We start from the raw sequence: 27,245 nt of genomic DNA, 5'->3' as shown, positions 1-27,245 counted from the left end.
CAGGATCGCCAGTCAGGCAAGCTGATTGAGGAAGGCCATAGAGAAGGAGGACTCTATTACATGAATTTTTTGGAAATGCCGAAGAAAGCTTTTTGTTATAATATTCAAAAAATAGAGTTGGAACTGTGGCATAAGAGACTTGGTCACCCACATATAGCCAAAATCCAACATTTTTCAAATCTAGGGAAATTTTGTAACTCTGAATCATTTGATTGTAAAGATTGTATTCTCGGCAAAATGAAAAGATTACCATTTCAGAACAGAACCTTTTTCTCTTCAAGACCACTTGAATTAATACACTCGGATGTTTGGGGTCCTGCACCAGTAATTTCTAAAGGAGGATTTGTTTACTATGTTATTTTTGTCGATGATTTCTCCCGACATACGTGGATGTACTTTCTCAAACATAAGTCTGAAGTATTTTCATACTTTCAAACTTTTCATAATATGGTTAAAAACAAATTTCAAAATGATATTACTATTTTTCGCATAGATTCAGGGGGAGAGTTTTTATCCACAGATTTTCAAAATTATCTTAAATTGCATGGCATCACACATCAAAGATCTTGTCCTTATACACCTCAACAAAATGGACTGGCAGAACGAAAACATCGCCATATTATAGAAACCACTAGAACTTTATTAATAGCAAATCAAGTCCCTAAAGACTTTTGGGCAGAAGCTGCCTTAACTGCCACCTATCTCATTAATAGGATGCCATCTTCTTCGTTACAAAATATCACTCCCATTGAAAAACTTATGAACATTTCTCCAGACTACTCTAGATTAAGAATATTTGGGTGCAAATGTTTCATATTTACTGACAAAAATGATAAACTTTCCCCTCGTGCGATTCCCTGTGCCTTTTTAGGATATGCTGAAAACCAGAAAGGTTATAGATGTTTTGACTTCAAAAATAATAAACTATATGTGTCTAGAAATGTTTCCTTTCTTGAAAAGGAGAGCTTCTTTGATTTTAGAAAATTAAAAGACGTCACTGAGTACTCCTTTTTGCTAGATCTAACATCAACATCTGATGAATATGACCTTGATTGTAACTTTGATGATGATCCAAGAATTATTGATCTTAATGTTGAAAATGAAGAAGTTCATAGAGATACTAGTATTCAATATTCCAGGCGACAAGAGTCTAATACTCCATGTGCACTTGAGAAATATTCTAACATTCCAACTAGACAATCATCCCGAATCTCGAGGCCTCCAGAAAAGTTTGTATCATACGAGTCTTTCTCACCCACATATAGGGCAGTTATTGCATTAATTCACTCATATGAAGAACCATCCACATATTTTCAAGCAAAAAATGATATCAAATGGATAGAAGCCATGAAAGTTGAATTAGATGCACTTGAAAAGGCTTCTACATGGAATATTCAAGATCTTCCTCCAGGGAAGAAAACTATAGGATGTCGATGGGTTTATAAAATTAAAACCAAGAGTGATGGTACTCTTGAAAGATATAAAGCCCGTTTAGTAGCCAAAGGTTATGCCCAAGAATATGGGATTGATTATGAAGAAACCTTTGCTCCGGTGGCTCGTATGACTACTGTCCGAACCTTAATTGCCTTAGCTTCTATCAAAAAATGGTCTATTTTTCAAATGGATGTCAAAAATGCTTTTTTAAATGGAAAGCTAGTTGAAGAAGTATATATGGAACCCCCTCCTGGTCTAAGTATTCCTAAGGGTAAAGTCCTTCGCTTAAAAAAAGCTCTTTATGGACTTAAACAAGCACCAAAAGCTTGGTATGATAGGTTTAGTCGTGTTATGATTGATATTGGTTTTCAATTCTGTTTAACTGACACTGCTTTGTTTATTAAGAATTCTGATGCAGGGATCATTGTGCTTCTTCTCTATGTGGATGATATGATCATCACCGGAAGCGATAAACAGGGAGTTGAAACAATCAAAACACTTCTTAAATCTCATTTTGAAATGACTGATTTGGGCTTGTTGAGATATTTTTTAGGCATTGAAGTTGCTTATTCTCCTAGAGGATATTTATTATCTCAGACTAAATTTGCTTTTGATATTGTTTTCAGGTCTGGTATTACTGATGATAAGAAAGTTGACACTCCAGAAGTTGTTAATGTTAAAATGAAGATTGATGATGGAGAACTTCTTGCAGACCCTACTCCTTACAGACAGCTTGTCGGGGCACTTTCCTATCTATCCATTACCAGACCAGATATAGCACATGCTGTTCATACAGCAAGTCAATTTCAACATGCTCCTACTTCTGTTCATATGGGAGCAGTCATGCGTATTATCAGATACATCAAGTCCTCTCTTTCACGAGGACTTTTCTTATCTTCCTCCTCTTCTCTTGATTTAATTGCATATACTGATGCTGATTGGGGAGGTGATCCCAATAACAGACACTCAACCACTGGCTTTTGTGTCTTTTTAGGGGAATCATTAATCTCGTGGAGGTGTAAAAAGCAGCAGAAGGTATCTCTCTCATCCACCGAAGCTGAATACAGAGCCATGGCAACCACGACCATGGAAGTAGTTTGGCTCCGACGACTGCTTGCTGACATGGGAGTTGAAGCAACAAAGGCTTCACAAATGTGTTGTGACAACAAAAGTGCGATCTACATTGCTAGTAACAGAACATTCCACGAACGCACCAAACACATCGAAATGGATTGTCACTACGTCAGAGAGGAATATCTACACGGGATAATTGATCTGCCATATGTCACTTCAGAATATCAGTTAACAGACCTCTTTACAAAGCCTCTCGCTGCTCCCCGATTTCACTTTCTCTTAGACAAACTTTCGCTCATTGTACCGTAAGTTTGAGGGGGAGTGTTAAAATGTAAAACTGTACATATATGTATATATAATAATATTATATTATTATATATATATATAAATACATTTTTTAATTTCTTTCTTTTCTGTATTTTTTTTCCTTTATTTTTATTTTTTATCTTTATGTCATCTAGTTCAGTTTGAACTAGAATGACTGTTGCTAGTCAAGTCCTGTCCAGACTTGACTAGCAATAGAGCTGTTGGACTGACACATTCCAACAACTCTAAATAGAGCTGTTGGACTGTGCCCAACAGCTCTATTGAGTCCTCTTTCAGCTGTGTATATAAAGGGGTGCAGCCCCTCTTGTATTTTACTCCAATGCTTCTTAAGCAATTGGTTTTTCATATCAATAAAGAATACATTTTTATTTTTATTTTGTTTCCAGTTATACCCTTTTTAAGGGTTATGCTTTAGTGTCATTCTTGACACTTGCTCTTGTTAATCAAAGCTCGTGTTTCGAAGATCCCCATTTCATTTCATATGTGGATGGCATCATTCTTATAGGAGATGATGTGAAAGCTATTGAAGCCACAAAGGCTCATCTTCATAAACACTTTGTTACAAAAGACCTTGGTTCACTTAGGTATTTTCTGGGTATAGAAGTTGCTAGAAGCCGTGAAGGGATGGTTTTGTCTCAGCGGAAGTATGTTCTTGACTTATTAAAGGAAACGGGCATGTTGGGAGCTAAACCAACAAATATTCCCATAGACCATAAAGTTCAGTTGTTTGAAGAAGGGTCAAAACCTGTTGATAGCAAAAGCTATCGCTCCCTAGTAGGGAAGTTATTATATGTAACTGTGACCATACCAGATATTGCTTTAGCAGTAAGCAAAGTTAGCCAGTTCATGGACAAACCAACTGAGGTACACTGGAATGCAGCCATAATGATTCTCAGATATCTAAAATCCTCTCCTGGAAAGGGGTTACTGTTCAGGAAAGGTGGAACTCTGGAGATAGTAGCCTATTCTGATGCTGACTATGCTGGATCTGTAGTAGATAGAAAGTCTACCACAGGATTCTGTGTGTTTTTGGGAGACAACTTGATCTCATGGAGAAGTAAGAAACAAAATGTGGTTTCCAGGTCGAGTGCAGAATCAAAATATCGGGCTATGGCCCAAACAGCTGCTGAATTGATATGGGTTCGCACTGTTCTTAATGATCTCCAGGTGAAGGTTTCCTCTCCAATGACCATGATGTGCGATAACAAAGCGGCAACATATATAGCAAACAATCCTGTCTTTCATGAGAGAACAAAGCACATTGAGGTTGATTGCCACTATGTAAGAGATATGATTCAAGCTGGTCATATCACTACAAAATACCTAAAGTCTGAAGACCAAGTTGCAGATATGTTTACAAAGCCTCTTGCTAGGCCAAATTTCTCCAGATGTTGTGACAAGCTGAGCATGATAGATATCTATGCTCCAGCTTGAGGGGGAGTGTTGAGAATAGGTGGTTTTTGGTTAAGTTCTCCTATATTAGAGGTTTTCTGAAATATTATTTTCATAAGGACTTAGATGTAATTTTTCTGTTTTGCCTTTCTCTATTTAATATAGAGAGAAACCCTAATCTCAATTAATGAGTTCTATTGTGCAGCCGTCTCTCTCTCTCTCTCTCTCTCTTTCCCTCTCTCTCTCTCTACACTCACAGGTGGCTGTACAACCCCATCTCATTCTACACATAGGTTAACTAAGTCCAGGTTTGGAGAAAAATGGACCTTAGTGTGGTTGACTGCACTGACACTCTAGAAGCCGTGTCCAAGTGTCTCAACTGCAGATACGCAGGTCCATACAGTTGCATTGAACTTTTATAATTGTCTATGATACATATGTATATATGGAGAGAGAGTTGGCTACACTCTTGGGTTTTGAACACCATAATTGAAATTTCTAGGGGCAGGTTGTGTTTAATGACCCCATAGATGTGTTAAGTATGATCCACATAGTAGGAATCTGTTAGAATTAATCCCCTCTGGTAACTGTATTGAGAAAAGAGAGGGAGAGAACAGAAAAAGAAGAAAAGAGGGCTGCGGCTGTCACGATTTCAACTAATGAAATCGTGACCTAAACTTTGTATTAATACATTTAAAAGAACAATGGATCCGGGTCTAGTGCAATGTCCAGATCCGAAAGAGATAAGATAAACCTGTACATGAACCTCCTTAAACCTGTACATGGCCCGGGTCCTAGTATCTAGACTGTACATACTATGGACCCGGGTCAGGTCCTAATATCCCAGAATACACTTTTTCACCCCCCCTCAAGTTGATCATGGTTTTGGACCATGAGCAACTTGCCTTTAAGCATCCAAAAATGATCCTTTGTCAAGCCCTTTGTAAATATGTCTACAACTTATTTTTCAGTATTGACAAACTCAAGCTCGATCTATTTTTCTTCAACTTTTTGTCTTACAAAGTGATGGTCGATCTAAATATGCTTAGCACGACTGTGATGTACTGGATTGAATGACATGTTGAGAGCACTTTGAAAAGAAATGGAGGAATGAGAGATAGACAGAAGAAGAAGAAAAATGAAGAAGATGAAGACCTCAGACCTCTGGCCGTTGCACCTTTCGGAAGCCTCTTCAGCCCTTAGATGGATCTCCGCTCTGATACCATGTTAGAATCCCCTCTGGTACCTGTATTGAGAAAAGAGAGAGAGAGAACAAAAAAAGAAGAAAAGAGGGTTGCGACTGTCACGATTTCAACTAATGAAATCGTGACCTAAACTTGGTATTAATACATTTAAAAGAAAAATGGATCCGGGTCTGGTGCAATGTCCAGACCCGAAAGAGATAAGATAAACCTGTACATGAACCTCCTTAAACCTGTACATGGCCCGGGTCCTAGTATACATACAATGGACCCGGGTCGGGTCCTAATATCCCAGAATACACTTTTTCAGAATCAACCCTTAGATCATGTTTTTTCAACATAAGAATACAATCTTTTGAGGGGTAAAAAGTTGGTAAATTGCGGGGTTTGATTTTCAGCTGCAGGAAATCATACATACACATTTGAAACACATGATCCAAGGGTCGATCCCTGCTAAAAGAAACATGTAGATTATATTTGAAGGGTTCAATAATATGGATTTTCTTTTTGCTCATGGATTTTGAACCCACGAGTGCAGCCAACTTCTTCACATACCATCAAACCAAAGAAAGGTCCAAAATCTACGACCAATGACGATCAGACCCGCTTTTATAATGTTTCGAGTGTTTCATCAATTGGACCTTATATATTTGTTCTTTATAATCTATTTAGTAAGAAATATGCTTTACGCAAAGACTTTACAACATCTAGACATGTTTTTTGAAATGTGAAAAATCGACGGTTAATAATGCATTAATACTTTACAATACAAAGTATTGTGGGCTTTTGATTTTTATCTCTTTAAAAAATACATCTAAATATTGAAAATTCATAAACTAAAACATGTCGCTTACTGAATAAATGATAAAAATCCAATATGTGAAGTCCAATTGATGAAAAACTTGATTGTTAAAGAAGGAATGCTGTACATCATCAATCGGTTGTAGATTTTGGACCTTCCTTTCGTTGGACGGTCCCCCCTTCTTTGTGTGTGTGTGCCTATTGGTAGGAGGGTGCTAATGGTCCTAATTTTGCTTTTTTTTCCTATTCATCTTTTTTGGAATCTGACCTTGCAGATGAAGTCTCCATGTTTCTCCTTCTTATAAAGCATTATTGCTACCTATGTATTAATGCTTGTTCCCAAAAAAGTGGGGCCCATAGAAGTCCTTCAATGAAGAGATGCAATGTTTAGTGAGATGGACCTTGTTCCTCTACCTCTTAAGGAAGAAGATTGGGGGAAACAAGTAGTTTTATACGTTAATAGTTAAAACCTGATGGAACCGTAGAAAGATATAAAGTTAGATTGGTAACAAAGAGTTATACACAAATATATGGGATAGATTATCGAGAAAAATTTGCACAGGTATCAAAATTGAATTCAATAAGGGTAATTCTTGTGCTAGGTGTCCACATGTTTTGGCCATTTTTCCAATTATATGTAAAAAATGTTGTTTGCAATGGCATCTTAATGAAAAAGTGTACTGGCTTCACCATCAAGATTTAGAGATAAAATGAGAAAAAATGTGGTATGTAAATTGAAGATGGCTATCTATGTGCTGAAACAATCACCTTGAGCTTGGTTTAAAAGGTTTTATAAAGCAATTATTGATTTTGGGTTTGTAAGTAGTGCCTTTGATCATTCTTTTTTCATAAAAAAAGAAAACGTTATAATCCTTATTGCATATGTGGATGACATGGTTATTACAGGTGATAATAAAATGGAGATCACAAGGTCAAAACTTTACTTAAAGCGAAAGTTTGATATCAAGCATCTAGGTATATATCTCACTATTATGAGGTCAGATATCACATATATCATAGGTGTGTTAAGTTGGCATATGCATTCTCCAAATCATATTCATATGCAAGGTATGTTTAGAGTGCTAAGATACTTGAAAGCTAATCCTAGAAAAGGAATCCTCTACTCCAATAATAATCGTTCAAGGTAGAACTGTATACATGCAAATTGCGGTAGGTTCATGGATACTAGAAGATCAACTATCATGTATTATGCTTTTATAAGTGAAATCTTGTCTCGAGTTGGAGTAAGAATTAAGATATTGTATCTCATTCAAGTGTGGAATTCGAATATCAAACTCTCTTGGTTCTTGTGAGGAAATATGGACAACAATCAAGATCTATTTCTTAGATGAGATGGTTGTTGAAGTGCCACTGTACATGATGTTCTATTGTGATAACTACTTTGTAAATTGTAATATACTATGCCTCTAACCCATTTCATCACGAAGGAACAAGTCTCTTTAATTGAGAGCAAATTGAGAGGGTATATTCAAGGTACCACATGTGAGAACCCAAGGTCAACTTCGAATATTCTACAAAGGTGACTAACAAATAACAAGGCAATTAGAACATGTGGGCAAGCTGGGGATGATAGATGTACTCCCTCCAACTTGATAGAGGTGTAACAACCCCAACTCATATCCCTTGAAAATGCGGATTTTTTTTTAAACCATTGCAGAAGTCTTCCTAGAAACTCGGGGCCTATACAGTTTCACTCCCAATTGGATAAAACAACAAACTACAGTAGAGCTTACACTTATCATCCCAAACCATAGCAATTTATTGTTTATTAATCATGAAAGAAAGAATATCTAACAATAATTGCAAAAGATATATCAGAGTTATTTTAATGACATAAAAGTAAATAAGGAAAAAGATTGAGCTACACTGTCCCTCTATGATCTGTTTAGCAAGTGCGTGACACCTGTAACTCTCCCAGAAGCCAATCGCTTCACTCATTACCTGCGACTGCGAAAAACCATAGAAAGAGGGGGTTGAAAATCTGAAGAATTATGCGTACAAATCCCTCTAATGAAATAAATGAGCATAAAGAAGCCATATACGATTTCATGCAATAATTCAGAGGAATGCAATTATGACAATTATATAATTCAATTAAGCATTCATGCAATATGAAACATTTATTAAGCATGAAGAACATAAATCAATAACATGAATCACAATGTAAGTAAACAATATATTTAATATGCATTAGAACTTAAACATCATGCATCCACCAACATGTAACAATTAAGGGAACAGATGAAAGATGCATGTCCAAATGTATAGCAGGAATATGCATGATTTATGTGCAATGGATGAACACTTTATTATTTTTTATTAAAGCTTTTCTTTCCATATGCATGTCCTATTAAATGCATACAATTTAATTTTGTCTTCTTAATTACCATTGCCCGCCGATACACCAAGCGGGTACAATTTCCCCGAGGTCAAGTTAGGTTCCCAAGGTAGCTTAACACACAACTTGTATTTTATTAATGAGTTCCAAATTCAGCCCTCGATCGAATCACCTTCGAAATATTAGACATCCACATCTAATTGAAATGAAATGGGGATCTTCGAAACACGAGCTTTGATTAACAAGAGCAAGTGTCAAGAATGACACTAAAGCATAACCCTTAAAAAGGGTATAACTGGAAACAAAATAAAAATAAAAATGTATTCTTTATTGATATGAAAAACCAATTGCTTAAGAAGCATTGGAGTAAAATACAAGAGGGGCTGCACCCCTTTATATACACAGCTGAAAGAGGACTCAATAGAGCTGTTGGGCACAGTCCAACAGCTCTATTGCTAGTCAAGTCTGGACAGGACTTGACTAGCAACAATCATTCTAGTTCAAACTGAACTAGATGACATAAAGACAAAAAATAAAAATAAAGGAAAAAAAATACAGAAAAGAAAGAAATTAAAAATGTATTTATATATATATAATAATATAATATTATTATATATACATATATGTACAGTTTTACATTTTAACACTCCCCCTCAAACTTACGGTACAATGAGCGAAAGTTTGTCTAAGAGAAAGTGAAATCGGGGAGCAGCGAGAGGCTTTGTAAAGAGGTCTGCTAACTGATATTCTGAAGTGACATATGGCAGATCAATTATCCCGTGTAGATATTCCTCTCTGACGTAGTGACAATCCATTTCGATGTGTTTGGTGCGTTCGTGGAATGTTCTGTTACTGGCAATGTAGATCGCACTTTTGTTGTCACAACACATTTGTGAAGCCTTTGTTGCTTCAACTCCCATGTCAGCAAGCAGTCGTCGGAGCCAAACTACTTCCATGGTCGTGGTTGCCATGGCTCTGTATTCAGCTTCGGTGGATGAGAGAGATACCTTCTGCTGCTTTTTACACCTCCACGAGATTAATGATTCCCCTAAAAAGACACAAAAGCCAGTGGTTGAGTGTCTGTTATTGGGATCACCTCCCCAATCAGCATCAGTATATGCAATTAAATCAAGAGAAGAGGAGGAAGATAAGAAAAGTCCTCGTGAAAGAGAGGACTTGATGTATCTGATAATACGCATGACTGCTCCCATATGAACAGAAGTAGGAGCATGTTGAAATTGACTTGCTGTATGAACAGCATGTGCTATATCTGGTCTGGTAATGGATAGATAGGAAAGTGCCCCGACAAGCTGTCTGTAAGGAGTAGGGTCTGCAAGAAGTTCTCCATCATCAATCTTCATTTTAACATTAACAATTCTGGAGTGTCAACTTTCTTATCATCAGTAATACCAGACCTGAAAACAATATCAAAAGCAAATTTAGTCTGAGATAATAAATATCCTCTAGGAGAATAAGCAACTTCAATGCCTAAAAAATATCTCAACAAGCCCAAATCAGTCATTTCAAAATGAGATTTAAGAAGTGTTTTGATTGTTTCAACTCCCTGTTTATCGCTTCCGGTGATGATCATATCATCCACATAGAGAAGAAGCACAATGATCCCTGCATCAGAATTCTTAATAAACAAAGCAGTGTCAGTTAGACAGAATTGAAAACCAATATCAATCATAACACGACTAAACCTATCATACCAAGCTTTTGGTGCTTGTTTAAGTCCATAAAGAGCTTTTTCTAAGCGAAGGACTTTACCCTTAGGAATACTTAGACCAGGAGGGGGTTCCATATATACTTCTTCAACTAGCTTTCTATTTAAAAAAGCATTTTTGACATCCATTTGAAAAATAGACCATTTTTTGATAGAAGCTAAGGCAATTAAGGTTCGGACAGTAGTCATACGAGCCACCGGAGCAAAGGTTTCTTCATAATCAATCCCATATTCTTGGGCATAACCTTTGGCTACTAAACGGGCTTTATATCTTTCAAGAGTACCATCACTCTTGGTTTTAATTTTATAAACCCATCGACATCCTATAGTTTTCTTCCCTGGAGGAAGATCTTGAATATTCCATGTAGAAGCCTTTTCAAGTGCATCTAATTCAACTTTCATGGCTTCTATCCATTTGATATCATTTTTTGCTTGAAAATATGTGGATGGTTCTTCATATGAGTGAATTAATGCAATAACTGCCCTATATGTGGTTGAGAAAGACTCGTATGATACAAACTTTTCTGGAGGCCTCGAGATTCGGGATGATTGTCTAGTTGGAATGTTAGAATATTTCTCAAGTGCACATGGAGTATTAGACTCTTGTCGCCTGGAATATTGAATACTAGTATCTCTATGAACTTCTTCATTTTCAACATTAAGATCAATAATTCTTGGATCATCATCAAAGTTACAATCAAGGTCATATTCATCAGATGTTGATGTTAGATCTAGCAAAAAGGAGTACTCAGTGATGTCTTTTAATTTTCTAAAATCAAAGAAGCTCTCCTTTTCAAGAAAGGAAACATTTCTAGACACATATAGTTTATTATTTTTGAAGTCAAAACATCTATAACCTTTCTGGTTTTCAGCATATCCTAAAAAGGCACAGGGAATCGCACGAGGGGAAAGTTTATCATTTTTGTCAGTAAATATGAAACATTTGCACCCAAATATTCTTAATCTAGAGTAGTCTGGAGAAATGTTCATAAGTTTTTCAATGGGAGTGATATTTTGTAACGAAGAAGATGGCATCCTATTAATGAGATAGGTGGCAGTTAAGGCAGCTTCTGCCCAAAAGTCTTTAGGGACTTGATTTGCTATTAATAAAGTTCTAGTGGTTTCTATAATATGGCGATGTTTTCGTTCTGCCAGTCCATTTTGTTGAGGTGTATAAGGACAAGATCTTTGATGTGTGATGCCATGCAATTTAAGATAATTTTGAAAATCTGTGGATAAAAACTCTCCCCCTGAATCTGTGCGAAAAATAGTAATATCATTTTGAAATTTGTTTTTAACCATATTATGAAAAGTTTGAAAGTATGAAAATACTTCAGACTTATGTTTGAGAAAGTACATCCACGTATGTCGGGAGAAATCATCGACAAAAATAACATAGTAAACAAATCCTCCTTTAGAAATTACTGGTGCAGGACCCCAAACATCCGAGTGTATTAATTCAAGTGGTCTTGAAGAGAAAAAGGTTCTGTTCTGAAATGGTAATCTTTTCATTTTGCCGAGAATACAATCTTTACAATCAAATGATTCAGAGTTACAAAATTTCCCTAGATTTGAAAAATGTTGGATTTTGGCTATATGTGGGTGACCAAGTCTCTTATGCCACAGTTCCAACTCTATTTTTTGAATATTATAACAAAAAGCTTTCTTCGGCATTTCCAAAAAATTCATGTAATAGAGTCCTCCTTCTCTATGGCCTTCCCCAATCAGCTTGCCTGACTGGCGATCCTGTACCCAACAACCATGAGAAGAAAAAGAAATATTACACCCATAATCAGAAATTTGAGATACAGATAAAAGATTTAAATTTAATTTGGGAACATGTCTAATTTCTGGAATAAAAAAATTTTTTGTTTTATAAATTTTTTCAAAATTTCCTATTCCTTCTATTTCAAGAGAAGTTCCATCAGCAGTAAAGACCTTTGACACACTTGTTTTATTTTTAATACATTTGGATAGACTTTGATTATTTGGGGTCATATGAAAAGATGCACCAGAGTCAAGAAGCCAAGAAATTTTACCTAAATCAGAAAAAGATGAGGCTGCTGCGCCGGTTGAAGCTTCAGATGAGGAAGAGGCACCTTTGATGAGAGGCTGAAGGATCTCCATTAGTTGGGCCAGGGAAACTGGTGCATCCTGATCTTTAGGCTCCGATCCAACAATTGCAGCTCTTTTTTCTCTCAGCTCCTTAAGTTTGGGACATTGTGGCCTGTAGTGTCCCGGTTCATGACAGTGATGACAAATAACTTTCTTCTTATCATAGTCACCATTTTGTCGGTTAAAGTGAGGAGGCCTATATGATCGAACATGATTCCCTGGTCTAGACACGGCTAAAACGGAATCATCTTCAATTTTTAAAGAACCTTTCCGGAGACGATTTTCTTCCATTGTTAACTCTTCAATAGTTTCAACAATAGAAGAAATTTTTCCCCGGTGAAGTAGGGCCGATTTAGTGGTTTCAAATTCCGGCCTTAATCCAGTGATAAACTGGTAAAAATGTTCAACATCGAGTTGTTTCTGACGAAGCTCGATGTCTTCGGCACAATGCCACTTTGGTTCTAAAAGGGAAAGTTCTTCCCAAAGTTCGGACAACCCATTGTAATATTCACGAATAGTTTTGTCTCCTTGTGTCATCATTCGAACTTTTTCTTGGAGGTTGCACACGTGTGCAATATCTTTAAGGGAATACATATTCTTAAGGTATTCCCATGCCTTATCGGCATGATCAAATTTGGCAAGACTTGAGCATTTTTTAATGTCAACACTATTGATAAGCCATGACATTATCTTCGCATGAGATATTCTCCATTCTTTCCATTTCTTCTCGTATGAGGCAATAGCCTTGATTTTCTCTTCTTCCGATAGAGGGACGTCTTTATCTCCCTCCTTTTTAGTAAGCGATAGCTTAGGTTCCGAATCGGAACCATCCACAATCCCCCATAAGCCTTTTCCCCATATATGGTGCTTCATGATTGAAGCCCATGTTACATAGTTCGTATCGCTTAGTTTCATAGGCATGATGGTGACTTTATCATTGTCATCCATCGATTACAAGGAGAGAAAGAATAGGGATAGAAGAGAAACAAGAAGGAAAATGAGAAAGAAAGAAAAAAAAAACAATACAACAAGATGTGAAATCTTCTCCAATGAAGTGATAAAACACTTCTCTTCAAGTGGCGAACACTTTTGCAAACGGGCACGGAAACCGAGGCAGCTTTTCCTCAAGATTTAGTACTTCCGCGGCTTTGATACCATGAAATGAAATGGGGATCTTCGAAACACGAGCTTTGATTAACAAGAGCAAGTGTCAAGAATGACACTAAAGCATAACCCTTAAAAAGGGTATAACTGAAAACAAAATAAAAATAAAAATGTATTCTTTATTGATATGAAAAACCAATTGCTTAAGAAGCATTGGAGTAAAATACAAGAGGGGCTGCACCCCTTTATATACACAGCTGAAAGAGGACTCAATAGAGCTGTTGGGCACAGTCCAACAGCTCTATTTAGAGCTGTTGGAATGTGTCAGTCCAACAGCTCTATTGCTAGTCAAGTCTGGACAGGACTTGACTAGCAACAGTCATTCTAGTTCAAACTGAACTAGATGACATAAAGACAAAAAATAAAAATAAAGGAAAAAAAATACAGAAAAGAAAGAAATTAAAAATGTATTTATATATATATAATAATATAATATTATTATATATACATATATGTACAGTTTTACATTTTAACACTAATGTCAGGGACACTCCACGCCTACAAGTGTCACTTCCTTGGTATACCAAAACAAAAACTGTGTCGAATATACTACCCCCAGGTAAAGTGACAGACTCTCCCTAAAACCGTGGCCAGGACAAAGAACCTCAATATCAGGTTCAGGGGTCAAAGTCAAGCACACAAAGTTTTTTTATCCTCGTGGTCTCCCAAAACCGAACCTCTAAGATGCCTATTCTTCCGATGGGAGATCTCAGTTTATAGATTACACTGTTTCTTTTTTATTATCTTTTATTTAAATGCCAATTATTAAGTTTTGCAATTCAGCATGAAAAACAAGGGCAAAAGCTCACATTTACCCCTGCGAGAATCATCACAGGACTCCCGCCCGTGGAAACACAGAGAATCTAAGTCACAGGGACTCGGCAAAACAGGTGCTGCACCTGCGTCGACGCGACGCAACGCGGGTGCGGCACCGAGTGCGGTCAACACGACCCTGGGTGCGGTCAACGCACCCAGGGTCATTTTTGTCCACTTTTTTGGCGTTAAAAAAAAATTCTCCGATGAAAGGAGGATTAGGGCAAAATTTTTTTTTGCCCCTAATCTCTCCTCTCCTATCCCCCTGAGCTCAAACTCTCTCCTACCGACGCCCCGACACCCCAGCTCCACCTCTCCTTTCGCAGGTACGTAGCCTCTCTCGCTCTCTTGTGTCGGCAGGGGAGGGGCCGAGCCCCCCTTGCACCCTCTCGCTCTCTTGTTGGGTCAGCAGGGGAGGGGTCGATCACCACCTCACGCTCCCTCTGTTTTCAACATGTGAGGGGCATCTCCACCACCGCCCTCATCGACCTCGGCCAGCCCCTAAAGATCCCCCTCCCTTGCGCCTACTTCAACTCCTCCGATAACGGCCTCCCCGCCGTCTACCTGTCCTACATCGTCCAGCCTCCCGACACCCTCCCGGCCATCGCTGCCAGGTACAACACCACCCTCTCCGACCTCATGGTCGTCAATGCCATGGGCTCCCCTGCCATCGCCCCCAGAGACATCCTCGCTGTCCCCTTGGCAGGTTCCAGTCGCTCTCGTTTTGTTTTCCTTGATTTCTTTCTCGTTTTTCCTGAGTATAGTCCTTTTTGTGTATTCTCTCGGTGAAAATTTTGGGGTTTGGATTGAATGTAGCTTGTACTTCTGGGTTTCTGAGATACGCTTCCGACGCTGGATTGATCGTCGCGAACGGGAACTACGCCATTACTGCTAGCCATTGTGTTCAGTGCAGTTGCGGACCTGCCACTATGAAGTAAAAACTCATCCCCTTCCCTCCCCCCTCCTTCTCCTCTTTTCGTATGTTCTTTCTTTGATTGTTTAATATTCAAGCTTTATGCTTAGCTCTTTTATGAATGTGGGGTGCATGTGGTGATTTGCTGGTTATATTATGGGATGTTGAATTTCTTTATAGTTTTGACCACTTTGTTTATTTGTTCCATTGAACTATTTTTGGTAATCGGCTTATAGTAATGTGTTTATTTGTTGCATTGAGAACTATATCTGGTATTCGGCTTATAGGATATGTTTATTTCTTCCATTGAGCTATATTTGGTATTCGCTTTATGGGGTGTGTTTATTTGTTCCATTGAAGCTATATTTGGTATTCGGCTTGCAGGATCAACGTGAGCAAAAAATGAGGAAAACAGAGGTGGGAGCATTTACTTATTTGATTGATAATTTGATATTTAGGTTGATATACTGCATGCATGATGAATGATATTATGACAATGTTAACTGTTAAATATTAAACCGTTAAAACTTCAAAATTATATATATATATATATATATATATATATTTTACATTTTTGCCCCTGCCGCACCTCCGCACCCGGGTTTTTTGGAAGCGCCGCATCCCCGCACCTGCACCCGCACCCATGTGACATAGCATAGAATAGTGCAATATAGTGAAATCAAGATGAATGTGATTTTTGTGATGCAATTAAAAGTAAATAAAGAGCGCATCAAAGCTCAAGGCTCTCGAGGCCTACGATGATTCATTTCGATCATCGATCCACCGTATGCAAAAAAACATAACAATAAGCAATTTATGCAATGATACCAACATGATTCCAAATGCACATTCATTCATACCAATTTAACAATGTGCATGAGCTACCACAATTATATGCATGTGTTCACCTTCCATGTGAAATTACTTTCATGAAATCACTTAACACACATGCATTCATTCATGATTCATAAGTACATGAGAACATTTATGCAGGATTGTACATACTAAACATACATCGATTTCACGTATGCACATGCACTTGAAACAAATCCATAAATGCACAATAATTAAACATGTCCCATAAATGTAGGCATATGAAACTTTTCATTCATAACATGTGTTAACATCCACACACATGAACATAACCCGGATCTAGAAATTGAATTTCAGAGCTGCACACATTCGTATCATGTATGCACCTGTACCAAAACAAACTTTGCAATAACATGTTAACAGACATGCATTCATATCCGACATGCTAAATTCAAACTAAAGTAGAAGAATAACTCCATTCATCAGATTAAGTTCACCATACTTAGCAAAAATCTGAAAAATAATCACATGACTAGGCTCATTCTTTTTAAATGTACACGAGCACTTGAAATCACTTGAGATAGTATATTGCTAATGCATATTGTATCAATTCCAAGCATATGAAACCAAACCCCATTCTTTTGTACACAACAGGCCAACTTTAATTTGATTAACAAGTCTGGAAAAAAAGTAAAAAGCATAACTGAATACCCATATTTTTTTTGAAGGTTTACACCCACCCAGTCGACTGCCAGTCGGCTGGGGCGCGGCTCCAGCCTAGCCGACACAGTCGGCTAGGGCCGGCTGCCCCAGGCACAAAACATTTAAAACAAAATTCTTTTCAGAAACAACTATACATGTATCATGCAAGGTTCCACACTGTAATTATTCTCAAGGTCGCACATACATGTTTTTACAGATTTAAGGCTTAAATATGCAGAGATTAAACATGGTTACATTCACCTATGACAGTATCCAAAACAAATCATATGCATGTTCATAAGTCTAACAGGAACACTAAGCCACTTGTGTATGCTTATTCCACAATGCATATGTATTCAATGTTTTCAGCAAGCACATCATTACACACATTTTTTTTCATGTAAAATACCATGCCTACACCACGATTTCAACATACAATTTCATGTATTTATTCAGTCCATGACATGATTCACCCATAGGAATCGATTCCCACGAGAACTAGGCATTAAATGGATGCATATGCATTACTTAAAAATTCTGTTCTAGCACAGAAATAAATATGTATAGAATTTTTGTTTTTGAAAGATGAAAAGAGTAAAAAACGCATGCATGGAAAGGAATCCATAGATCCTCTTTCGTATATCTTAGAGTAATCACATAGATCTACTCTTTTACCATGGTTTTTGATCATGGTATAGCATGAGAATCGAATTGGTATTCGATTTCTCACTTATGTCAAAAGAAGAGACCTGTACCTTTGATGAAAATCGAAAAATAGAGAAGGATGATGGTGGAGCAAGGGTTGTTGGAGAACGAGCGGGACCTGTCATGCAGTCTGCATAAACGAGTTACACTTAGTGGGCCATCAAACAAAAAAAAGAAAAGGCAGGGCACCGTCCCTGCCTGCCAATCCACAAGGAGAGAAGGAGCAGGGTTGCACCCCTACCTACCGTAAACAGGCGCAAGAAGGGCCTGCCTCCTACCTGATGGTAGGTCATAGCGGCAGAGAAGACAGATGGCTGCAGGGGTTAAATCCCCTGCCAACCTTCTGTTATTGCAAGCAGAGGCAAGGGCTTGGCCCCTGTCGACCTGCCAGAAAGGCGAAAAAAATGACAGGGCTCGGCTAACCTGAAGGCTTGGGTTAAGCAAACCCTGACCAGCTATACAAGTATACCATTTGGGATTCGAACTTGCAGCGTACCAACACAAGGTGACAGTGAACTAACTGTATCTATCAGACAAGCGGAGCCCTCGTTGGTCTTACCGAAAAGGGGGATCAAGCAGGGGCATCGCCCCTGCCTGTCGGCCGGAACAGAGAGGTGGCAGAAAGGGGGAGGGCACGACATGGCTGCTGGCCTTTCGGCAACAAGTAGAGGAAGAAGGGGGATGTGGCAGGGACCATTGGCCTCCTGCCGACCCAAACGAAGAGGGGAAAGGCTCGACAGGGGCCGTCGGCCTCTTGCCGACCTTTTGGCATACCCAAGGGAAGAGGGAAGGCTGCAACAGGGGGCTGTCGGCCTTTCGGTGTACAACGAGAGAGAGGGGGGCCACAACAGGGGACTGCCGGCCCTTTGGCGACATAGAGAGAAAAGGAGGGTGCGGCAGGGGCCCGCCGGCCTCTTGTCGACCCTCTGACAGACAAAGGAAGGATGGAAGAAGACGAAGAAACAGAGGAAGAAGAGAATAAGAAAGGGTAAGGGGGTTAGCTGAGAGTCGATGAGCGTCGGCATCGGGCTCCCCTGGGAGGTCGTCGGCGCCGGGGTGCGGTCGCACGCCGGGAGAGAGAGAGAGATGGAGGCATACCTGGGAGGTCGTCGTCGGCGATAGCAACGATGAGCGGGACGTGAGGGAGGTGGCGTTGTCGTCGACCTGCGTCACACGCGGAGAGGGCAGAGTCGAGAGGGGAGGAGCGCAGGGGTGAGAAAACCCTCCCTCCTCTTTGCGATTTTTAAAGAGGGCTCGGGTGGGGCGAAACGGGAAACCCCAGCGGGGTTTCCTTTTCCAGTGAGGAAGGAGAGGAGGGAAACGGGGCGGCTAGGGGGGGGGGAGAAAAGAAAAAGGCGAGGGTTTAAAACCCTCGCGATAACCGCTTATAACCCTAATGGATTACGGGTCCGGGTCCGACCCGGGTCCAAATTTATTTATTTTTTTCGAAAAAACAAGGGTTTTACAAGAGCAGTGTTGTAAGGGGTCTAAATTTGTCCTAATATGTTGATCGAGTCATGTGGATGTTGGGTACTTTATATAATGTTGTCAGTGTCTTTTATTGAAGGGCAATATTGTCTCTTTTGTAAATGTTTTAATGGGCTCTTATTGAAAGAAGGGTTCGATTGAGAGACTTGTTAACCCTCATTTCTCCCTATTCTTCTTTTTCTTCTTCTTCCCCTTTCTTCTTTTTCTCTTCTTTATTTTCTCGTCTTGCAGCTAAACAATGGACAAAATGTAGATTAACACATTAAAAAATTCAATGGACCCTTGTAGGTGTTTGCATTTGATATTGATCTATTGGAACCCAATAAGCAGCACATATTCTAAATGCTAATTTTTATTGGCGCCACCTTGCAGAATCACCTTTTACCTCGGTGCTTGGTCACTTAATTTCAACTTATAGGAGGATCTGTCTTTCAAACAAAAAAAAACTTTAAGAGTTCTAGCAAGAGTTTCTTCTAGCTTGGGTGCATTGGATGATGTCTAACTTCGTTATCAAAATTGGGACTAGACATGCAACTGGGTGTCTAATCATCCTAGGTAGGTGTGGGCATCAGGCTGGCCTGGCTTGGCCCATGCCCATTTGGAGCTCGGCTCATTGGGCTTTGAGCAGAACCTGACTTGGAAATGACCCGACCCATCTAGTAATGGGCGGGTTTAGGCCCAGTTTTTAACGGGCTCGAACAAAACCCATAGGTTGGCCCATTGGCCCAATGGGCCCATGTCAAGCGGGTTGGTTCAGCTCCACCCAAATCCATTTGCAAGTTATTTTATACTTAATAAATTAAATTTATTCTTATAAGATAAAAACACAATGAATTAAATGAAAAATTATAAATTCTGAATCAAAAGTTCATAACACCAACTAATTATGTTTCTAGTTTCTATACAATTAATGCAACTGATTAGGTAAATTGTAACTCAAGAGTTACCAAGTAACCATGTCGCCACCTAATGATCTTTAGTTTCCATATTACTAAGGTAATTAATTAGGTAGATCAGGCCCATTAGGTCGGCCAGATAGCCCGTGAGCCTACCCGAGCCCGGCCCATTTATATAAGAGGCTGAGTTTCGTCCTGGTGACTAATGGGCCAGGGCCTAAAAGTCCGATCCAACCCAGCCCATGTGGGCGGGGTCAGCTTGATCCATTGCCCACCCCTAGTCCTGGGTGCACCCCTAGTCCTGGGTGCAGCCCTACTGCCTAGGCTTACTCATCCTAGGCACAAGCCAGCAAGCTGTTAGCCTTCCTCTACAAGGAATGGAAGTGTGGATGAATCGACTATAAAGGAGTTCACTTTTTCAGCAATAACATGAGAAGAGCATCCCTTTCAAAAAACCTAAGGATCCCCCACCTATCCTGCCACTTCAGCACCTTGTGATCTTCTCAAAGATCATGATGAGCCCTCAACGAATTGGATGGAGACACCGAATAAATTGCCGTTGTGTAGGGACAGATTAGTTATTTTTTTTGGTCACTGTAAAGAAAAGGGCAAAAACGGTAAGGGCATAGGAGAAGGTGAAGAAGAGGGAGAAGAACAAAAAGAAGGGGCATATACAAAAGTCCACCCATTGTTTTTCCTTCTCCTTCCACCCTATCCCCCCTTCGTCTTCTTCTTTTTGCTTTCTTCTCCTTCTTGCTTTCTTCTTCTTCCTCTCGGCTCCCATTCATCTTCTTTTCTTCTTCCTTTCCCCAAATTTATTTTTTTTTACTTCTCCTTCGACCCTATCCCCCTTCCTCTTGTTTTTCTTTTTTTCAATCTTCTTCCTCTCCCCACCCTTTCCTCTTCTTTTTTTTTCCCTTCTTCCTCCTCTCTGCTCCTCCCCCTTCTTCTTCTTCTTCTTTTTCTTCTTCTTCCGTTTCTTTTTATTCCTTCAACTTTTTTTTCCTTTGTTTCTTTTTCTTTACACACACAGACCCATATATATCAGATGTTTTTCATATATAGATATATAAATTTTTTTTTGCAGATATGTATGTGCGTGTGTGTGTTGTTACAGATATATTTATATGAATATTTTTGGTCCGGACGACTAGTCCTTTTAGGGGTCTAGCACCTAGGTGCCCCCATGCTTTTGACTACATAGATGTCTAAGTTCTCTTTCTTCAGTCTTGTACTTCGAGTGCCCATAATTTTTTATTTTTTTCATAGATCTGTTAGCACATTGTATCTTAGGGAAACATATATCTATGCCTGATGGTGGCTGTAGATTTATTAAAGTACTCAAGACATGCTTTATTTCTTTATTTTTGCTAGAAACAGCACATTTTTTTATTGAGGTTTTTCCTTGGAATCTTATTGCACAAAGGATTTTTTTTTTAACAATTGCGTTCATATGCTCTCTCTCTCTCTCTCTCTCTCTATATATATATATATATATATATATATATATATATATATATATATATAGACACACACCATGTCTTTTAGTTTGGAGACATTTATATGAATTGATTTCAATCTCCAGCCACTTTATTCTTTTATTTTATATTCCTGGTTTAATCTGATCACTTTGATTTCAACATGGTGTTTTGATTATAATCAATTTATTTTTTTAGACTCGGGAGAACCACACATGACTGTACAAGTAATTCTGATGAGCATCTCCATTGTCATCAAAATGAATCAATCACTTGTTTGGCTGGTAAGTTCAGCTGTTTTGGACGGTTGAGGTGCTTAGCAGGAAACTGTTGTTCAAGATTAGAGATAACATCTGGTGGCCTCCATAAACACAATGATCATGACCATGTTGCAAGTATAAGCTCTTGCTTACATGGTCGTGTGGTTGACAGAAGATCTTATACCCCGAACAGAGTGATGAATCAAAGTATCCATCATGAGAGCTTGGTTGGATGTGATCCACTAAATTTTGAATGTCAATCTCTTCATTGGCGAGAAGTGCCAGGTAAATCAAAGGTTGATTCTGGCACTACCTATATTGAAATGCCAGCAGAGTTGGTAAATGCTGAGAGAGCGGTTGAGTATGTGCTTCAAAATACTTCTATAAAAGGTTCTGACCGAGCTCCTTTAGAATCCATGTTGTTGAAGGAGCAACAGATGTCTAATGTTTACTCAGAAGGGTCTCCTCCTGCCGTCACTGAGTTTTCTGTTTCCAGTGGTGATATTTGTACTGTTGATGCGGAGAATACTAGAGTCAGATTTAATTCCATTGTTGACGAAGAGTCAGGGATCAAGAAAAGTATCTCATCAAGTGATGCAACTGATACAGAGAAATTAATTGAAACTACCTCATTGGTTAGAAAGGTCGACTTAGCATTCCCAGTTTCCTCTACTTTTTCTGGTAGGTCATCATACAATTTCTCTGATGAAGCTAAGTTGAGGAGTTCCATTAGATTAAAGAATTTAAAGGAAAAAGTTTCTTGTGGCTCCATAGTACAGGAAAGTGACAAGTATTTCAAATCAATTAATAATGATTTTAAAATGGAAAAGAAAGGAAGGGCATATAAGTGGAAGCAACTTGATTCATCATTACATACTTCAGAACCTATTGCATGTAACTGTAATTCTCCTAAGTGCAACAGTTCATTTCACCATATTGATGATTCCCTTCCACTTGATGAACAAGAATTAACTCCGAGGTGTTTTTTCACTTCTGGACAGTCAAACCACAAAAGAAAACGTTCTATCTTATCATCTTCTAGCACTAATGAGAAGAGGTTTGTGCATCAAGTTACAGACCTGTTTGATTCACAACAAAGGGAGAAGGGAAATATTACCACACTTAAACATGGAATATCTAAAATCCTATCTGGAAGGAAAAAAAGACGTAATCTCAAGAAAGATGTGCAAGGCCAGAGTTTAGTTCTGAAAGGTCCAATAAGTGATGCGCATAATGAGAAGGTCAGCAGAAGGAGCAACATGGGTTCAGATAGACATTTAAGCATTAGTCAAGAAACAAATCCAAACCATCATAAATCAAGGCCTACAGTTAGTGGGAATTCTGGGATCATTACCAATGGAAAACTCTCTGAAGGTTTCCCAAAGCCTTTAAAATTTGGCTCTCTAAGCTTGATTTTGAAGACTGCAAAAAGATGCAGCTTTGCAGAAGACCGATGCAGCATTGCAGAAGATGAGCCAACAAAGTTTTCTATAATGTCAAAGACAAGGATGTCATGCAATGACAAGAGCATGGGGTGCTTTAAAAAAGTGCCTATTTGGAAGAATGAAGGGAATGAAGGCTCCTCACAATCATTTGGTATTGATGATCATCAATCTAATTCTGTTGATCAGGCAAAGGCCGAATTGGATGCATCCATGGTATGCAAGCGAAGTCTGTGTGAGCTAAGCGTAAAGGGAAAAGAGAGAAATGGATCAAACAAAAAGGTTTTTCTTTCTCATCTCAATGGTGATGAAAATTCAGGTACAGCTAAAGCAACTTGTAGGATGGGGATTTCTCCTTACAAATCTAACATCCATCGCACAGGTGGTTAGTTCCATGCTCGTTATTTCTTGCTAGATGAGAATATAGGCACATCTAAAAGCTAGTTACAATGCTTTTTTTTTTAAACGCTGGCATGGAGGTTAATTACTTATTTGATGGATGCCAAATTCAAAGTTCTATTGTGTGAATTGGACTTGAGTCTGTGATTTTCTTATGCAGTGTGTGCCAAATTTTGTAATTGATGCAGGGGAAAATGCTAGATCTGAAAACATTTGTCATAAGAAAAATACCAAGTGGGTATACCAATCTACCTTGAGGTTTAAGTTGCCTATGAATAATGAAGGGGAAATTCATAATCATATGGATGACCATATTCAACAAAACAGCACGAGGTGAGAAACCCAATGAAATATCAAGGTACATATGTAGGATTGGTATGCCTTTTATCATGGGGTGCTACTGATTCTCTTGTACAACTTGTATGTATGGACAGATCTTTCAAGCGGCTTAAGCATACAAAGTCAGTCTTGGATCCAGATTCCCTTTGCTCTGTCTGTCACAACGAAGATAAAGATGCTTGCAATAGATTGTTGGAATGTGAACATTGCCTGATCAAAGTTTGTTCTGCACCCACATTATTTTTTGTCCCAATTTTAGATGAATACCAGCATTTCTTTCTTTTTTTCTTCCCTGTAAAGCAATTCTTCTGGATGTTCCATTGCAGGTACACCAAGCTTGCTATGGGGTGCTGAAGCTACCTAAAGATTGCTGGCGCTGTAGACCATGTAGGACAGATTTAAAACATATCGTAAGTGAATGATTTATTTGATGAAATACCCACTTAATTTTGGCTATCATTCTCATGGTATGGGAGTTTAAATGTTCTTTTTGAGTTTAATTGCTATAATGATTCATGAAGACTATACATATTAAACTTCCTTTATTGCGATGATGGTCTACAAGTTAATTTAGTTGAAGCTTGCTCAACAATAACTAGTTTCATTGTAAGTGTTCCGGATCGCCATGTTTTCACCTTTTTGTTCTCGATGTATATATCTCTTTGGCACTCTCCAGTGCTTGTATATGGCCTTTTGGCTTAAGAACCCCATGTATCGGCCCCCTTTGTCTTTCTCTCTATGTACTTTACTTATAAGTTGCTATAAAGAAGTTTTATGCATCCTTGCCTCCTTGCTCTCTTTGTGCTTGTGCATGCACGTACTCTTGCTTTCGCTCCTGCGCATGTGTTGCGAGTTTGCTTCTGCGCTTAAAGGGTCTGCTTTCGGTGTTTGTGACTACTTAAAGCTACGTCACGCGGGCCTTCGCTTCTAAGCCCATGACAAGTTGGTATTAGAGCCTTGTCAACGTTGGAATTGACAATGGCGGTGAAAAAATATATCATGACTCCTTCAAGTAGTATGGTTCGTCCTGAAGAAGAGTTCATGGCCGATGATTGTGTCAGCTATTGTGCGTGATGTCGTTGAGCTAACAGGGATAGTGACCAACGTTGAGAAGTTGGTTAATGAGACTTGTGCTACTTTTACAGATCTCAACCTAGAGATCAAGACTGCAACAGAGGGGTGGAGGACTCTGTAAAATGTCTTGCCACTAGATTTGAGGATTCGGTGGATGACCTTGCCACCAAGTTTAATGATCTGCTACGACGATTCAACTTCATGGCTGCAGAAACGGATGTTGTCCAAAGAATGATCATTTCGAGCTACAATTGAGGACTATCCCAGCTGGTGGAGCTGCGACGCATGTGGATAGACCGCGCATCAAGATACTTAAGCCCTTAAAGTGTAGGGGCGCTCAGAACTCGAGAAACCTCTAGAACTTTATTTACCAGATGGAGCAGTATCTTGATGCTACTAGGATGGAGGAAGACGCTGATAGGCTGCACACCGCAACGTTATACTTTGCGGATGAAACGACTCTTTGGTGGAGACGCCGTTTAAGCGATGTTTGACATGAGCTTGTCACTGTAGACTCATGGGACGACCTTAAGAAAGAGCTACACGACTTTTTTTTGCTAAAAAATGAAGAAAGATTAGTCCACAATAGCTTGCCCACATTGACTATGATCATGTACATGGATTAGTCCACACAGCCAACATGTTGTACATGCTCTACACATGGTTCCTTATGGTCTGGGAGACCCATGTACATGACTATGATCATGTACATGGATCAGTCAGTATGCTGGAAATGCTTGTTTTTCAGCATGGTAGACCCATGCACATGAATTTGATCATGTACATGGATTAACCCCATTAGTTGGATTTATAAAAAATTCTGCATAATTGATTTAATACATAAAATGGGTCATGCAAAGACTGTTGTATGCATTCTTTCTGAAATGATACATGAACATGATTTTGATTTGATTATGTTTGCGGTTGTGCATATCATACACATGAATCCAAAATTTATTTGATGTTTACATTAATATGATCATATGAAATTGATTATGATAATGTGTTCTGCAAGCATCGATTGACATGCGTATGCATTTGGTTTCATGTGCATTCATTTGTCGGTTTGAATGTACATTGTGGACATGTTTTTAAACAAGTTGTGTGTTGCATGTTCATTGAAATTTTGCAAAAAATGCATAAATTACTTTTGAGATGTGTTGGTGGTCAGATGTGAACCACTATGGGTCATGTAGGCCAGGAGCATGTGTTGCTCTACTTATTATTGATTTTATTTATGCATTGCAAAAATTATTTCTTTATATTTAATTATTTTCTAAAATTAATTGCATTGTTAAATTGAGCGGGCTAGAGCTCAAAGTTGGTTTTGAATGTAGATTGGCAAAACGGTTCTTATGTAAAGAACTTAAAATTATTTGGAAAGGTAAAAGATACAAAAAAATGTAATTAATCTCTTCCTCGATGTCCCTTTCACTGTGTGAGAATCTTGGATGGCGGTCTTGAGGGACCGTGTTTCACCTTTCGGCCATGGTCTCAGGGATATTTCAACCACTTTGTCTTGGGAGTGGTGTTGTTGACTTAGCTGTAATTTTGGTGTACCAAGAAAGTGGCGTCCATGGTTGAGGATTTTCATTAATGTCCAGACATTAGTTGAGGATTCTTAATGTTTCGATAGTATGTGAAGATTCCTGATATCGGTCGAAGAACAAATGTGAAACCCAATAATAAAATGCGAATTGTGTTTTAAGCTACAACTGATAACCTAACTTGGACTTCAGAAATTTGTGTCCGTTTTGAGTATTTGCAGGTTTTAAGAAAAAGTAAAAATTAAATTTGTTTGCAATTAACAGACATGCATGCAAAAACAACTTTAATAAATAAGTTATTCATGCATGCGCATTGAATCATGCATCTTTATTGTTCAACATTAGCTCATGCATTTTGCACATTTGTTTTTGTATAATATTTATTACTGCATGATATTTGGTTAAATGCTTGAATGGTAAGTTGATTATGGTAAGTTAATTGTTTGTGATATTCTTTTGAAATTTATGCATGGATTTGGTTTATGCTATTTCCTTTACTGTTTGGATTTTTAGAGGAATTCGTATAAATAACTTTGGTTATTACCCATTTTCTTAAAACTATTTTACAAGCTCGGAGGCTGAGTGATGTCCTGACTAGCTGGCTCGAGACTACGAGCTGTGTGACTTGTTTGGATTAGTTTTTGCCTATGTCACATGGGTGCGGGTGCGGCACTTTCAAAAAACTTGGGTGCAGGGGTGCGGCAAAAATATATAAAATATATATATATATATATATAAAGTTCAAAAGTTGGACATAAATGACCCTGGGTGCATTGACTGCA

The 27,245-nt window shown here is 38.6% G+C and overlaps 1 protein-coding gene across 4 annotated transcripts in view; it reads left to right on the top strand.

Annotated features, from left to right (window-relative positions):
- Positions 1-27,245, top strand: part of LOC149849247 (uncharacterized) — a 170,938-nt gene that overhangs the window by 67,129 nt on the left and 76,564 nt on the right. For 3 of the 4 annotated variants that reach the window (XM_089999149.1, XM_089999131.1, XM_089999122.1), the window contains 4 exons: positions 21,601-23,489; positions 23,692-23,836; positions 23,938-24,061; positions 24,169-24,252. In XM_089999149.1, coding sequence (XP_089855275.1) covers positions 21,601-23,489; positions 23,692-23,836; positions 23,938-24,061; positions 24,169-24,252 — 2,242 coding nt within the window. The remainder of the gene's footprint in view (positions 1-21,600; positions 23,490-23,691; positions 23,837-23,937; positions 24,062-24,168; positions 24,253-27,245) is intronic. The other variant, XM_089999139.1, reaches the window with a different exon arrangement.

The sequence above is a fragment of the Nuphar pumila genome, chromosome 1, assembly GCF_984573655.1.
Source record: "Nuphar pumila chromosome 1, dmNupPumi1.hap1.1, whole genome shotgun sequence".
Taxonomy (NCBI): Eukaryota; Viridiplantae; Streptophyta; class Magnoliopsida; order Nymphaeales; family Nymphaeaceae; genus Nuphar; species Nuphar pumila.
Note: the sequence above shows the minus strand (reverse complement) of the source record. Positions and strands in the feature narration are given on the sequence as shown.